The following is a 16,872-nucleotide window of genomic DNA, read 5'->3' as shown; positions in this document are numbered from 1 at the left end:
AACGGAAAGTCCTTTATCAAATGGCAAACACCAAACGAATGGATAACAACTGTCATAATCCTGGCTTGGTACAGTCATTTCCTTTGTAGAAAATGGTGGATTAAACCCGGTTTTATAGCTAGTTTAACCTCTCACTTGTATGACAGTCGCATAGAATTCCATTATATTGACAACAATGTGTGAGCAAAACACATAGACATACTAGGTAACAATGTCAAAAATTGGGGTACAGCAGTCAACATTGTGTTATAATCTTCACCATAATAAAACACAAATCAGTTGACATTAACACATTTTGTTGGAACTTAGCATAAGAAAAATCTTATTATTTTGAAAATTATTCCAATATACTACAGAATAGGTATAATCAGTCTAATATGAACTCTTGATTATACAATTTTCTCAAAATTATAACAACGCATTTTAAGAAATAATTTCATTACAATTTTAAGAAAGTACATATATAAACACATTAATGTCCATTCATATAACTTTGTCATTTGTAGATTAAAGGTTTCATCAGTTTCTATATCATATACGTTACTATGAAATCCCATAATTTTCTAGTAAAGTGAAATTCTATATTTCATATTTGACATCTCACTTCATATAATAAGTGTTGTCAACTAATTTGAATAAGCGAAGTGAGATCGCAAACAAAAACATATAATATAGTTCCTGGCGTTTTTTACTTTATTTATTTTAAAAGTCAATGACATTAACAAAATAGCCTATCCAAGAATTTAAATATCGAAAAAAAAACATTCAACCAGTCACCGAAGACCACATTAATTCAGGATCACGCATTGAAACTTTGTGCGTTACAGCGGTAAGGCTTCTTCTTACTTTATATGTAAGCGGTATGGCTTGTTCTTACTTTATAGAATAGTTTCTACTTTAAATGCATAGTGATAAGACTTGTGCTTAATTTATTCGTCATAGCGGTAAGACTTGTACTTAATAAACTCACCATAGATATAGATATAATTTATACACGTGTGTCTAAGCGGCAAGTTGTGTGCCTACTCGATACGTTATAGTGGTAAGCCTTATGCTAATGCCGGCGTCACACATTGGCGTATAGACAGACGTGCACCAGACGTACAGAGAAAATTGACTAAGTCTGTATACGTTAGGTTCACGCACGTGCACGCAAGAGGAACTCTAAGCAATCATTAGACGCGCGTTGCATAAGTTTGAAGTACGTCGAAATGCAAAGGTATACGCTTGGTGAACGCTATAACTCCAGGAAATTTTTATGCAGCATACAAATTTTCATCTAGCTCTAGCGTTTATAAAGCGTATACCTGATCGCTACACGCACGTAATACATACGTTACAAGCGTTGAAAAACTCTACAGATAAGTTTGAGACACGTTTAGGGCACGTTGTATACGCATCAAGATCGTTCGACTTTTTCTTGGACGTATGCGGGGCAAGTTTGCAACATACGGCTGGCGTAGTTTCAGCGCTCCGTGAACGTCTAAAACGCACTCGTGGCGTATCAAAAACGTATTCTGACATTTATAGTGGCATATGTCCGTGAATTTGCATATTCAAGTGCATGTATAAATTGGTATAAAAGGTTGGGCAGTGTTCAGTTTGGTACTTGCTATAATGGATTGCCTGGAGAGAATCAGGAGGGCATATCTTCTAGCCATGGCTCTACAACATGTAGACCAAATTCACCTTAACATGCACCAATACTTAAAAGGCATTAGAAGGCGTCAAAGACGTCTATGGCAGCAGCCGTGGGTATCACGGAGAAGGCAGTTCGGAATATATGACTAACTATTATTTGAACTTAGACAAGAAGATCAGAGCAGTTTCAGGAATTTTATGAGAATGCCCGTAGAAATGTACGATGAAGTTCTTCAGAGGATCCAGCATAGGGTTTCCAAACAATATGCATGGCTCTGGTAGGTTTTTTGTTATGGCTCAAAAAACTTTCCGTTTTCTGTCATTACGAATACAGTTAAATAATCAGTACGCAATTGTAGCGTCCGACTGTCTGATAATCGAGTCACGTCCTCATTATATCAATGAGCAATTGCACGCTGTAAGTGACCAAGTACACAATATTGAATCAAGAAAAGTAAATAAAATAAAATAGTATTACACATTGAATGTAAACAATTATAATTTTAAGTTTAACTGTTCCGTTTTGTATATTCAAAGAGAACCGCTAGAGCCTTCGCCATCTTGCAGCTGGATCGACCTATGCCGATATGAAATTTTCCTGGAGAGTTCCTAGTAACACCTTGTCTGTACTTCAGGGAAGTATGCAGTGCAATTATTGATGAATAAACAGATGAGGTCATGACTCCTCCAAATGATCCAGAGGAATGTAAAGCAATTGCTGACGAATTTATGCGCAGATGGCATGTTCCACATTGCTGTGGATCGTTTGATGGAGAGCATATTTCCATAAAGAAACCGGCTCGTTCAAGTTCATTATACCACAATTATAATGGATTGCTCTCCATAGTCATGCTAGCTTTGGTTAATGGTGATTACAAGTTTATATGGGCAGATGTTGGAGGTAAGATATTTATATAATTTTATGTAAAAGTCCTTTAAAACGTTAGAAAAAACTTACAAATTTTATTGCTTCTGTTTCAGAATCTAATATAACAACTTCGCAAATAAGCAAAACGTCCAATCCATAAAACAAAGGGAAATCAAAGAGCAGCACTAACGAAGCATTAGATCCTCGTGTATATATATATATATATTGAACGAATCTGACGAAACCTCAAAAGTCGAAACGCGTGTCATTCGTGGCAAAATTAGTTAACCTCGGTACCTCACACATTGTTGTCAATATAATGGAATTCTATGCGACTGTCATACAAGTGAGAGGTTTAGCTAGCTATAAAACCAGGTTTAATCCCCCATTTTCTACATAAGGAAATGCCTTTACCAAGTCAGGAATATGACAGTTGTTTTTCATTCGTTTGATCTGTTTGAGCTTTTTATTTTGCCATTTGATAAAGGACTTTCCGTTTTGAATTTTCCTTGGAGTTCTGTGGTTTTGCTATTTTACTTTTTTTTATGACATTTATTTTAGCATACATGTAAGTCACTCAAGAATTTACATATATACATTTGTAAATAGTTATCATGAGATTTTATATTTCTTCATATATGAAACTTTTTGCGATAATTTCATATTTTTCTACATTTTAGGAAACGGTGCCTGTTCTGATGCTCAGATGTATTATGACTCCGAATTAAGAGAAGCAGCGGAAGATGGAAGCATAGGCTTCCCCGATGCCGAGCCTCTTCCAAATGATACCGAAGACGTTCCCTACTATTTCATTGGAGATGACGCATTTGCCCTAAGAACGACGATAATGAAACCCTACTCTCATAGGACAATGGACAGAGAAGAACGTACATTCAGTTATAGACTATCGCGAGCAAGGCGTGTTGTGGAGAACGCGTTTGGTAATTGGGCCAACAGATTCAGAATTCTCCTCTCAACAATGGATCATTCCCCATCAACAGTTCGTCTGATAGTGAAGACATGCATTATTCTACACAATCTGATGAGAATTCGCTATCCTGGGCTTCAGGACCAACAACTAGATTGTGAACACCCCATCAACAGGAATTTAATTCTAGGAGCTTAGAGACAGGGACCTAATCTGCAGGATACCCAGAATGTTACGACAGCTAATATTGACAGTAAGAGATCTAGAGGGAAAATGCAGAGGAACCTTATCAAGCACTGGATAAACTCGCCTGCTGGATCAGTTGCCTGGCAGGACAGAATGATATGAGACATGAATAATAATTGAAAAATAAATTGATCACATCTGTGAAATGGTTTAATAAGTAAGGTTTACACTCACTTGTCTTGGTTATAATTGAAAACATTATCTTATGCTTCTTAATTCACCCATGTACACAGGAACAGTAGGACTTCATGCACATCAATATTGCGATATATGGCAAAAGAAGAAAGTTTGCAATGCAAAGTCTACACTAGAGTGGACACGCCAAAATGTCTCGCCTGCTTACTGGCATGTCGGAATATAAAATTCTTAACTGATCACTGGAGCATAAATACAAGGTCACGGTTGAGTGACAAATGTCAGACTGACATGGGCACCTGCTGAGGAGTCTATCGACCAATTACCATAACTCTAGGTATTCTATGTACTGAGAAACTACCTAATCACGAAAACTGGTCGCAGAATGAACAAAGTCAATCAACCATGAAAATGAGGTCAAGGACATCTGACATGTGACGGATGGAAAGCTTGCAACATAAGGCATGTATGGACGAAATATGGATGGTCTAGGTCTTCTTCCTTCTGAGTTATAAAGCGTTCACAAACAAGTTAACGCCGCCGATATAGCTATACATATGTCTCGTCTACAGAGTCTTTCGACGCAGGCGAGACAAAAATCAAACTGGGAATCCAATCCATAATATATCGATTTAACACTCCAAAATCGATTAAGCGGATAGTCCATAAATCAAAAGGCCATCCAAAGTCATATTGCTACAAAAAGCTACCAATCGCATAAAATCATGCAAATCCATATATATGCAAACACATTCCGATGACGACTTCCGGATATGAACAGGAGGTACCATTAAAAAAGATCTTCCTTAAAAAATGTAAGAGGAGAATATGATTTTGTGCGATTGATGGCCGTGTACATATGGTCCCGCCGTTGGGCAAAAGCAAAGTCACATTACTCCAAAAATAACAAAAATACACTAAATCGAAATGACAGTAAAGTTTGTACATCTACATTTAATAACAATAAATGCTACCAAGTAAGAATGCAAGAATCCATCAAATAAATCAAGGACCTTCTACAAAAATGACTAAAATTGCATTACTAGGAATTCCTGTTAGAACTGCATGTAATTACTAAGACACATTGTACATGCACATTTATTAGTAAACATATAGTGATGATTTTACATTAATAAATGTGCATGTACATTAATAAATGTACATGCACATTTATTAATGTAAAATCATCACATTGTACATGCACATTTATTAATGTAAAATCATCACTATATGTTTACTAGTTTACCTTTTACTAAGGCATACGATATGCTTGATTTAAAAAGAAAAAAAACTTTAGTCACTTTAAACTGCCAAGACGAACGTCCCTTATTCAACTTTTATCAGTACAACGCGTATACATTTTAGTTATCAATGTCTAGATACTTCTCGGCATTAAAAAGAGAAAAACTTAAGTCACTTTAAACTGCCATGACGAATGTCCGTTTTACAACTTTTATTAGAACAACACGTATACATTTTAGCTATGGATGTCAAGATGTTTCTCGGCATTACCAATTTAAGACGGGTTTGAATCTGACTCTGCAGCCAAGGTTGCGCGTAGACATTCTATCAAGCCGGGCACAGGAATAAGGGGTGTTAGTGAGGTTCCCTTTGAGGTAAGCTGAGCTTGGGTTGTTGAAGGCACTGACCCATCAGATCTAAACGGACTGCTAGCATTCATGGTCTTGGACCTAATAACTGGATCAAAGGCTGGATAAGGTCTTACGGAAGAAGGAGCTTGGAATATGTTACCATTATACTGTTGCATATATGCTGGATTTTGCGAACCCCAAACGGAACCAATGGGTTGGTTGTAGTGCCAGTGAGGATTCGGCTGCCAAACTTCACTCTGTGACAATTGTGATGATTTTTTAAGTCCACTGTAACCAGCTCTATGGAAAGAAATGAAAAAGGATGAAGTAAGCCAGAGGCAGTCCTGATAATATAGGTCAGTGTCTACATTGTGCGAATCATTATTGTGGAAACAATAGATGCGTTTAACATAAATTCATTTTTGTTGTTAAAAAAAATATTGATTTTGTTTACAACAAAAATGAATTTATCGAAATTGTATCGATTGTTTTAACAATGATAATGAAATGGACGATTCGCAAAATGTAGATACTGAACCTTGTAACTGACAAAATATGTTATTGTATCACAAATTAGAACAGCACAGGAACAACAGGGTCAATGAAGCATTTAATTTTGACCAATTTCTTATCCTGGATTTGTTTTTACCAAGAAACCCTGTCCCACCTTTTCTTTTGAAATTTGATATCCAAGCCCCCCCCCCCAAAAAAAAAAAATATATTGCTCCTTAACCAAAGTCATCAATGTTTAAAAGTTGGAAGTGATATATTTTTGCCTCAATGCTGACTAGGTATCCAAATTACATCCATGTATGTGTTCACATGATTATAAATACAGACCTATCTATAACTCGAATGTGAAGATCAATCGACAACAAATGGTCCCAAATGGACCAGAAAAATAACCATGAATAATGTAAAATGTTAGCTTGCTGGAATACATTAGACTATGTATTTACACGTACCAATGTCTACGCTGTGCAAGTCGAGAAGGTCATTAGATGCATGCGATTTCGATCAATTCATTTTTAAATTTCAAACAGTATAGGCAAAAAGTGTTTAATCCCATTGAGACTTTGGCCTTTGACCTATAGCTATGACCTGGAAAATCACTACATGTAGGTTTCAGATCTTGATAAAAACAATAAACTATGTGACTTTACCTTTAACGAATATCCAGGAAAATCGATAGGGTTAAAGACCTTGGTAAGGACAAAGTAGCAAATTTTGTCAAAATCCATTGAATGAATTTGTTCTTGAGTGTTCATAAAAAAACATGTAAAGAACGGACGGACGTTGGCGTCATGTACAGTATTCTGTCGCAACTTTAATAGTGAGAGGAAATAAATATGTTACACTAGTAGAAAATTGACACTTCATGCTGGGCTTCGTCCAATAACTTAGAAACGTCAAATCGAAAATGTTCCGAAATCGAAAGGGGTATATTCTACTGTTTAAAAATGGTGTGTATAAATTTTATATAAATCAGTCAGAGCAAACTTGAGTTATCACACGCCATATAAAGTGTAGATGGTTGGACGGACAGACAGACTGACGGACTGGGTGATTCCTAAAAAAATCGTCGAAAGTCGGCGTGGCTCGAATGATAGTAAATTAAGAAATGTACACAGAAAGAAAAGAAGTATATGTGATATTATACTAACACTGGTTGGGGCTTGTGCAGAACCCTCTGCTTGAAGAACCCGAAAGTCTTGTACACTGGTCACTGACAGACTTGAACCACGTCTTAAGTTCTTCAAAGTTTGATGGAGGAAATAAACTGCAATAATTAAATGACAAATAACGATAACAAATGTATTAAAACTAAAACACATATGTTACAGTAGGATTATAATCATAATTCAAAAATGTCCTTCGTGTAAAAAGGGTGTCGTTGAATTGGATTTTAAATTTCGATTTCTTTTTTAAAGTAATCACTTATAATAGATAAATCAAATCAACTTGTTATATCTAAAATTATATTTAATATTAATTAGGATATTTACTTTTTCTACGGTTAAGTGAATTAGAAAAACAACTCACTGTTTAACCCAAGTTCAGCTGCCTAGGTAACAAGGATATTCTGTTTTTGTCTTTATTTTTAAAGTCGACATGTTTCATGTCCCATAATAATGGGTTATCTCTATACCATGTAACAAGATCATTTTCCACATCAGGATCCTTGATACTGCAATCTCGCTTTTCTGTGCGCGGTTTCGGTTTTCCAGATTTAACAACTGTTTGTACTTCATCATGTTCATTGTCATATCCTGATGACGGTTGGTTTTCCCGAATGACAGGTGTGTTATCAGGACTGTCGGGACCACTTGGTACGTTTTCTGGACTAACTTGAACTTGGAAGACTTGGTAGACTGACTTCGTGAATCCCCAGTATTCTCTTCTTGCACTCTCTTTCTTGTTCCCGACGTTCTCATCTTCCCACGGCCCAGGCCACGACCAAGAACTGATTTACCTCTGCCTCTTCCTTTGGTTGGCATTTCGAAATGAATTGTTATGAAAAAGGCGTGAACATAAGACCAGTTGTATTCAGAAGTAGTACAAACACCCCATAATTACACGTGCCAGACACGCCGAAAGCACGGATAATTGTCCCAGATGCGTCAGGGACGCGTGTCAAATACGTTCAAGGGACGTTTTTCCTTCGTAGCGTGCATTTCATTTACGTTAGACAAACGCCAGACATACGCCAACATACGTTACTTGAACGCCCGATAAACGCTTATGTTCGCTTCTCGTACGCCCTAAATACGCTTAAAGCTCGTTGTGCACACGATACAGATATGATTGACAAGTTGAATGCGTCCAAAATTACTAGCGTATTGGCAGCGTACATGGTTTTTGACCACGTCCGGCGTACGTCGGTGCTATACGCTGATTTGTGACGCCGGTATTAACTTATAATTATACGTCACAGTAACAAGACTTGTGCATCCTTTATGTATTTCAGTAGATATACGTCATACGGAACAGTGGTAATAATTACGTTTCCTTTTACGCTACTGAACTTAAATGGGGTTAGATTATGCGTTTTAGAAGAAAGACTTGACTTTTTACGGACAGCTGTAATTAAGTTATCTAATATGTGGAATAGATTGGCTGATTTTGTTATTTGAATGAAAAAGATAATCCGAATACTTTCAATAAAATTCTTACAATCAATATATAAGCAAACTAAACTTGCTTAAGACATACAAGTTTCCACATGCATTTGTTACAGACATTTTTATATTCGTCTGTTACATTAAATAGCACAAAGAACTCTACTTATGTTTCTTTTCGAAAGAATGGAAGTTTTTTTCATCATATATGCATAGAGCTTTATTCAATATTTTTCATATTTAATTAAGTGATTTTAAATAGGAAGTTTTCCAAAGACCTAATCAACGTAAAGATAGATTGATAGCCATTCAAGATGACAAATTATTGGTTAATGAAGAACCTCCTGACAGGGAACTCTCTATAAATTTAAGAAATATCAACGTCCATTGTAATTTGATCTCCGTTTGGTAAGGTACGGATTCTAGTAATTGATTGTAGCATTTCCATTATTATAATTATAAGACAAGTTGCTGTTTAAGGATGTTATAATCAGTATAATGGGCATCGTCTTATTACTGATGGAATTGTTGGACGAACAAGTATACAATAATGACTGTAATATGAATACATTTTGAATAAAACTAAACAAATTAAAGATAATATACATTAATTGTTATACTGACCAGTATATTGATTTATCAGTACAATGGTTGTAAGAAAATTCGATCAGTTTTGATTTGGTATAACAAAAAGAGACAATATACCAAGATTTAATAAAAAAGCATCAGTTGAAGAAGAGACAATATCTTGACTAAAAGGAAAAACGAAGACGAGACGAACAATAGTGCAGAAAACTTAAGATTGTGCTACACGAACCTACTAGAGATAAACTATAATGTGCTTTGGAAAGACAAACTGTTTCTACTCCTATATTGACTATAAATCTATATTTCTAGCCTTGTTAGAATGCTTTTCGCCATTGTGTGATTAGATCGCAAGATGTTTCAATATAACCCATTGTCAAGAAGTATCATACCCATAGGGTTGACTAGGGTATATATATATAGTCATCTGTACTCCCATCAGGTAGTAAAACTTGTTAGTCTTACTGGTAATCATACTACACCTTCAGGTTTTTATATTGTGGAAAAGGGGGCGTTCGTATTGGTTGCTTTGTGTGTAAAAATATAGGTCCATGTTAATACAAAACAGTCAATCAATTCATGATGGCATCGGTTAACTTTTCCAAAGAATGAATTCAATTTTATCAGAAGCATCCCTTAAATCAATAGTTTCCTTGTAAGCAGCAAATTTAATCAAGAAATCATTACACGAAACGCAAGCTCTAGAAAGCGTATCATATACTCCATATGTAGGCGCTGCTAGATTGTTGTTACACAGAATTTGAAAATTTACAATTGAATATTTTAAATCATCTCTTTTGTCGTAAATTTGATTTCTCTACCGACCTTGCATATCAATTTTATGTTTTAAGTCAACAAATGAAGCACATTTAATTGTTACTTTTGTATTCTTTATTGCAAGTTCGATCGGATAGAGTTTTACATAGTCACCAAACTTTGAATTATTTAGTGAGGTCGACATGTTATGTATAGCGGAACGGAAGTGAAAGTAAAGGATAGTTCTAGCTTCTTGTCGTTCTTCATGAAAAGCTTCTGCATGAAGTCAAACTTATATTAATAACAGAATAAGTCGACATGAAGATAAGCACACTTCTGATAGGAATAACCTATGTCTGTTGAAAAAGCAAGTCCTTCAAACGTAGCAAATATGCTGTAATGAAAAAAATCAAGCATCTTCAGTTGATGATGTAAGTTTAAAATAGAGGCGAAAGATACCAAAGGGACATTCAATCTCATTATTTGAAATCAAACTAACAATAAAATGACATGGAAAAATACGAAAAATAATTAAGACAATTTCGTAATTTAAAATAACGTTTTGTATGAATCAGCGCTTTGTTTCTACAAAGAATGAAGAATAAAACAATGCATTTGTATCAAACAAAGCTTACATCAACGCTCCATGGTCAATGGTGGATAATTGTCTAAATTGCAATCATTCAACATCTGCTTAATTTTAGATTGGAATAATTTTTTTAGTCTTTCTCAAAATTAAGATTAATTGTTGATTGTTGGCTTAACGTAGAGTGAGGAATACTAGTGAAGAGATGTCTAAATTTCAAGCCCTCGATGCCGGTCTGTTCATCTTGAAGGTCCTTCCTTTTAGATTTGTATGCCCCACCTACGACAGTAGTAGGGGCATTATGTTTTCTGGTCTCTGCGTCCGTTTGTTCGTCCGTCCGTTCGTTCGTCCGTCCGTCTGTCTGTTCCGCTTCAGGTTAAAGTGTTTGGTCAAGGTAGTTTTTGATGAAGTCCAATCAACTTGAAACTTAGTACACATGTTCCTTATGATATGATCTTTCTATTTTTAATATTAATTAAAGTTTTGACCCCAATTTCACGGTCCGCTGAACATAGACAATTATAGTGCGAGTGGGGCATCCGTGTACTATTGACACATTCTTGTTTGAAAATGTTTTTCGTAATGAGTATACATGCATTTCAACCTTTTGCTACTGGATAAGCAAAACACAACAAATTGTTAAACTCTTACTCCCATCGTTAAGCTGTGTAACCAAAAATATGACCATTGCATAAGTATTATTTCATTATGTATATCATTGATTAGAGGTTATGTTTCCATAATGTATATCAAAGGTTTCACGACGGTAGCAAATGTATCAACCACACCAACGATTCTGACTATCTAAGCGCAAATATTTGTTGCAATATATTGTCAATGTCGTCATCTGTTTTCTGTTATTCACTTTAATCTGATAGATGCAAATTTTTGTCCATGCTTTTGTGGTTTCAATCTAGCTTTTTCTGACATTATATTGTCAAGTAAAATATCTTTATGTAGCTCCCAGTTGGTTCTTATTAAAAGGTTTTCCTTTAAATTATCCTCTTCTGGAAAAGGTGAAACCTATAAAAACGTAAATATTTTGAAGAAATATTATCATCAGTTTTAAGTTATTGAATCAAAGGGTTTAAATCATAATAAAAGTACATCAATGTAGAAGTCGTCGATTCAAGAAAGAATATAATTGGGAAAACTTATGAATACAAAAAGATGTATAGTACTCAAAAGGCCATTTGTTATGGGAAATATTTGTGAAAACAATCTCATTTAATTTTGTTCGTGTATTTTTATCTTTTTCGAGTATCGTTGCACAACGCCATATAATTTTATAACTGAGAGAGAGAGAGAGAGAGAGAGAGAGAGAGAGATAAGTTTGCTTTCATTTAAAGTAAAAGTAAATTATTGTCGACAGAACATTATAATACAAACACTACTAAAATTACTGTACAGAATTATTTGTAAAGACAGAATAGAAATATAGTTTAGATTACAATACAGATATTACAAATCTTGAGATTTATATGTTGTTTTTGTTTAATCAGAGGAAATAACAATATCTAAATGATTGTTAAAAAAACAAAACAATTATTGCTTATAGCGGTGGAAAAATAATAAAATAATCATCATAACAGATATGCTTGATGGTTAAGAAATATCATCATAACCAGAAATCAGTCTGATAAACGAAAATAAGTTGTGATATGATATGTTATTTTGTATTTTTGTCCTTGATTCTGGTTAAATAAGTCAAAAGTTTATGAACCTTTGGGGTACCAGGTTTAAAGACGACACATTACGTTTGAAAAAAGCTTGGGTACCTCGACCTGCCTATGCACGAAGCCAAATTAGGTCGGAATTTGAAAATGAAACATGATGCCTTATGCTTTGGTAATGTCACTCTTTATGTATGGTAATGATCCCTTTCAACAACTTTCAGAAGTGACCTTATGTTGACAATTGCAATGCAATTTTATTTCCCTCACAACAAGACTTCATAATCATTTGGCAGTCAAGATTCCATCCACTTTTCTGAATGCAACCGATTAAAAAAAAGCGGAAGATACCAATGCGATATTCAAACTCATAAGTCGAAGACAAACAGAAAACGTCATCGTAAAAAATTAAAAACAAGATAGACAAACAACAGTCTATCACAACATAGAAAGCCTTAAAGAGTAAGTAACGCGATCACCACCAAAGAAACCGGGGGTGATCGCGAGTGCTGTAGAAGAGTAAGCAGATTAATGGTATAATTGTTCTAGTCCTAATTAATCATGTAATAATTGCTATTGCTATTACTAAAGGTAAATATAATATCAATCACCTGCTGGTCTTTCAAACACGCAAAAGTTAATTGGCAAAATTTTCAATTCCATACTATTATCAGAATTATTATAGTGGAATGATGTACAATAATTTTATACTCTTCTTCATTATAGATGAGTGGTTAATATCGGTAAAGCCAAAACATATGAAAAAATCAACAACGTATACAGAAAAATGGCATTGAACTACATAGCTTCATTGTTATTATTTTTGAGATGATTAACAACAATATATCACTAAATAGTCGAGTATTGTTAATGATAAAAAGTCAAATTTGATTAATTTCTAGAGTAACTAAATCTAGCCGATAATCTAGCCTAAGATAACTTGTATACTCACCACACTACGGAGTTTCTCTTTCAGATCAAAGTCGTTTTTTGTGAGATCTTTGTAAACCTTCTTATGTATCATTAGACACTCGCTTCCATTACTTCTCAGTATGAAGCCAGGCTGATTTTTCTGGTCCATTTCATCAAATACAATATACTCGAGACCCTATCAAGAGCAAACATTTATAGTTTAGTTTTCTGTCAAGTTATTCATATATATATATGTGTGTACTAACATATCTGCGTAGTTGTACTGAAACACATCATACAGTACAACAAACTTAACAATATACTTGAAAAGCTATCATTTCTTGTAGGTAAAATTGAGAAATAAATCACCATTTGATGTTCGATATTTTTACATTATTAAACCAGACTTATCATAAGTTTTATTTTGTCTTTAAATATTGTATGAAGCAAGAGATTGCAGCTGTTGATATATAAGCAACCTGTATTTTTCTTACACACAAAAAAGGGTAACAGGAATCACCATAGATTATTGGCCAGATCAACATACCATATTAACCATCTATATCCGACTGCATGGAAAACTGACGTACAAATATCAACAAAACAAATGGTGCAGGTAGCATGGTTTTTTGTACGGGCTATATATATAGTTTTTATTGCAACTTCTTGTCTCTAGCGTTTGTGGTGATTTTTATAACATTGTCATTGTACTAAATCAAGTGTAAACAATATAAAAATAAGAAGATGTTTTATGTTTGTAGTGTTGTAAGCCGTTCTTACATTATCTTAATAAGAACTAAATAAGTAGTTAAATATAGAAGAATTATGCTATAAAAGAGGCGTACAATTTTACACACGCTAAGGGTATTTTTATTTCTTTGCTTAGATAATATGCAATCCTCCCCATAACATCGAGTTTAGTTTAGTTAATAAATATGGGTCATAAACCACGTCTCATACAGGTGCCTAAGGCGGATCTGATACTATTTGCAAATTTTAAAGTGCCTTTTTCATTTAAATGCACACCGTCATATGCTATCAGTGATTCAGAATCAGACCACATGCCTCTATGATGCCAAAACGATAATTTGTCTTATATTCTTTATGATCAATTTCACATGTGTATTTACTTCATTAAGAAGTTCGTTGTAATTATAAGGCCGATTTGCTTTAAAACGGTGAAAAAGTTGACCGATAATAATATGTTTTATATCATAACCATCAATGATGAACTCTGCAAATGAAGTTATATCTCGAGCTAATCGCTTTGGGTCAACACTGTCTACGAATGAAAGAATGGCCAAAAACAACTGCACGTTTATCCATAATGTAAGCAAAAAAGTAAAGTCAATATAACAACTCAAATTATAAATACACAAATATATGGTTCGCCTTTACCTCAAATTGCTGGAACAAATCAATCCAGGCTGGATCTTCCAGAAAAATTTGAGTTTTACACAGATAAGTTCAAATTATACACAATTGATTTAAATTTCACGCAATGTTTAAGAATCACAAGTTATCAAGACGAAAGTTAATGATGAAAGGAAGTGCACAGATGACACGTAAACTTGTGCTGACCCCGCAAGATCATTGACCAATAAGAAGTAAGGAATCCACTCACATGGTTTTCTACACGTAAAAAGGTGTTATATAATTTAGACAATTAATCAAATAGTAATGTTAAACAAATCTGACCCACTGGTCACTACAGAGACATCGTAAAATTTACAATATAAAGTTCTCATTCTTTATATCAGTTAAAGCTATAAAACTACATAATTTATCTTCCCTGCTATCTTAAATTATTTTATTCCGCTTCTTAATTAGCAAATAAAATTGGTTATTTCTTTGCTTAGATAATATGCAATTATCCCCATAACATCGAGTTTAGTTTAGTTAATAAATCATGGGTCAGGGGTCATGACGGGTAATGCATGCCTAGCGGTTGTGGTATAACCTGTCGATGCACGCAGTCTATCTCCTTTTAGAGTTCACGAGATTTATTTTGTTACCTTCATTTGTCTCTTTTGAATCGATTTTACGAAATTTGAACATCGTTAAACTACTGTCGCATTTATTCATTGACCTTTTTGCGACATATGTAGTAGATTTCAATTGTTTATACAATGTAGCACTACTATTGTGTGTTGACTCAGTCTCTGAGTTGAACAGTATCAAGTGAAACGGTATTACCATATATCAATAAGGTTTAAAGTTGACAGTATGAAAATTAATCTATAAAACAAATGCTTAAACTTTATGTTGCAACTATTTTGAAGTCGACCCTAAGAGTTTCTTTTTCTTTTCTGTTTTGTTAGTGCTTTTTAAAGTTTTGATTCTTCACGCGACATGGAATTGTCAGCCTTTAGACATCAAGAATAAATGAGAAGGTTTTTAAAGAAAAACTAGTCACTGCCTTTGAAATAGATTATAAGAGTCTTACAAGGTCAATTCCACTCGCGCTGCGCACTTAGGGAAGACAATTTTGATTATATAATACAGTGTCATAGGGGAAATAACCATTTCAGGTTGACAATTATAAAAATCCATCGCTTTTAGGGAAAAAGTGTATAATATGAAATAATTTACTCACAAAAACATCCCCCTTTGTCAATGTCTTTATTTTACATATCACTATTCCATCTTCTGTTTGTTTATTTCCAAAGTCCTGTTTCATTAAAAGAAAAACTACAATCAGTCAGGTTTTCATTGTTCATGCTGTTATTTTCTAAAACGAAATCAGTATTAAGCAAGTTCTAGACCATTATCAGAAATAAAAATTTGAAGATGCAGTGTTGGTGAACATATATAAGTCCAAATGTGCGCCACATCGATAGTAATGGCTTTGTTTACTATAGTTACTACTCAGTTACTTTTATGTATAATATTTGTCCAAAATTATCATGTAATGTAAAGAAATATATATATTGAAATGCAAAAGATTTTGCATCTTATGTTTTAATTTCAATCGTTAATGTTCATTTGATTTAAGAACAACGGTTGTATATTATCAGGAAAATTGACAACTTATAGGAGCTACAACATAAATAACAGCGACGATAATCTGGACGGTAAATTTTCTGAATAACAGTAATATGTTAAAAAGTAAGCGCCTACCCCATAAGGCCTTGAAGTAAATTCTATAAATCCGGTAATGTATAAGTCTCAGCAAAAGAACGGGGTAATTTCTTCTATTCCAATGTTAGAGAAGAGGTGGCTATTGCGATTTCATTCAGTGTGCATATCATAACTTACTACTGATGTCAAGATGCATCTAAGTATTACATTGTTCTTAATGGCATGGATAAGGTAAACATAATTCAAAAGAATCAGAAAAAAAAAGAAGAGACGAAAAAGCACAACGAATTACTAAAATCAAAGTTCCTGCGATAATATAACAAATATAAAAGAAAAGCGTGTGATTGTTTTTAATTTTGCAGTGGATATTTATTTTCGGTTAAATCAATTAGATGTTTCCGGCAAGCTAAGCATTAAACAATTGTAACAAAAAATTACTGTTATACTTTATAATGAAATAATACTTAACATAAACGGAAAAACAACAACCGGTGTTCTTAGTTAACCATTGGATGTCATATCAACATATGTAGGTGTATAAACATGATAAAGTGCAATGCCATTTCCCGTGTATGGATTTTTATAACTCTATTATTGTATTTTCCTTAATGGAGACAGAAATAGTCAGTAAGACACCGTCTTTTTATTCACCCGATTTTTCAATGTATTAACTTTAAATGCTTATGAAACAATAAATGTGAACAGCAAAACGACTGACCATTGCAATTTCAATTTAACCTGTCGGTCCTA

General features: G+C 34.0%; 1 protein-coding gene across 3 annotated transcripts in view; it reads right to left on the bottom strand.

Moving 5' to 3' along the window:
• Positions 1 to 9,227: 9,227 nt before the first annotated feature.
• The window catches only part of LOC127723384 (uncharacterized), a 28,267-nt gene continuing 20,622 nt past the window's right edge, over positions 9,228 to 16,872 (bottom strand). For all 3 annotated transcript variants that reach the window (XM_052229992.1, XM_052229978.1, XM_052229981.1), the window contains 3 exons: positions 15,638 to 15,712; positions 13,082 to 13,237; positions 9,228 to 11,479 (listed from right to left, as the gene is read on the bottom strand). In XM_052229992.1, coding sequence (XP_052085952.1) covers positions 11,318 to 11,479; positions 13,082 to 13,237; positions 15,638 to 15,712 — 393 coding nt within the window. In that variant the 3' untranslated portion in view covers positions 9,228 to 11,317. The remainder of the gene's footprint in view (positions 11,480 to 13,081; positions 13,238 to 15,637; positions 15,713 to 16,872) is intronic.

The sequence above is a fragment of the Mytilus californianus genome, unplaced genomic scaffold (assembly GCF_021869535.1).
Source record: "Mytilus californianus isolate M0D057914Y unplaced genomic scaffold, xbMytCali1.0.p SCAF_1, whole genome shotgun sequence".
In the NCBI taxonomy this organism is placed as follows: domain Eukaryota; kingdom Metazoa; phylum Mollusca; class Bivalvia; order Mytilida; family Mytilidae; genus Mytilus; species Mytilus californianus.
This window is presented reverse-complemented; position numbering and strand designations above follow the sequence as displayed.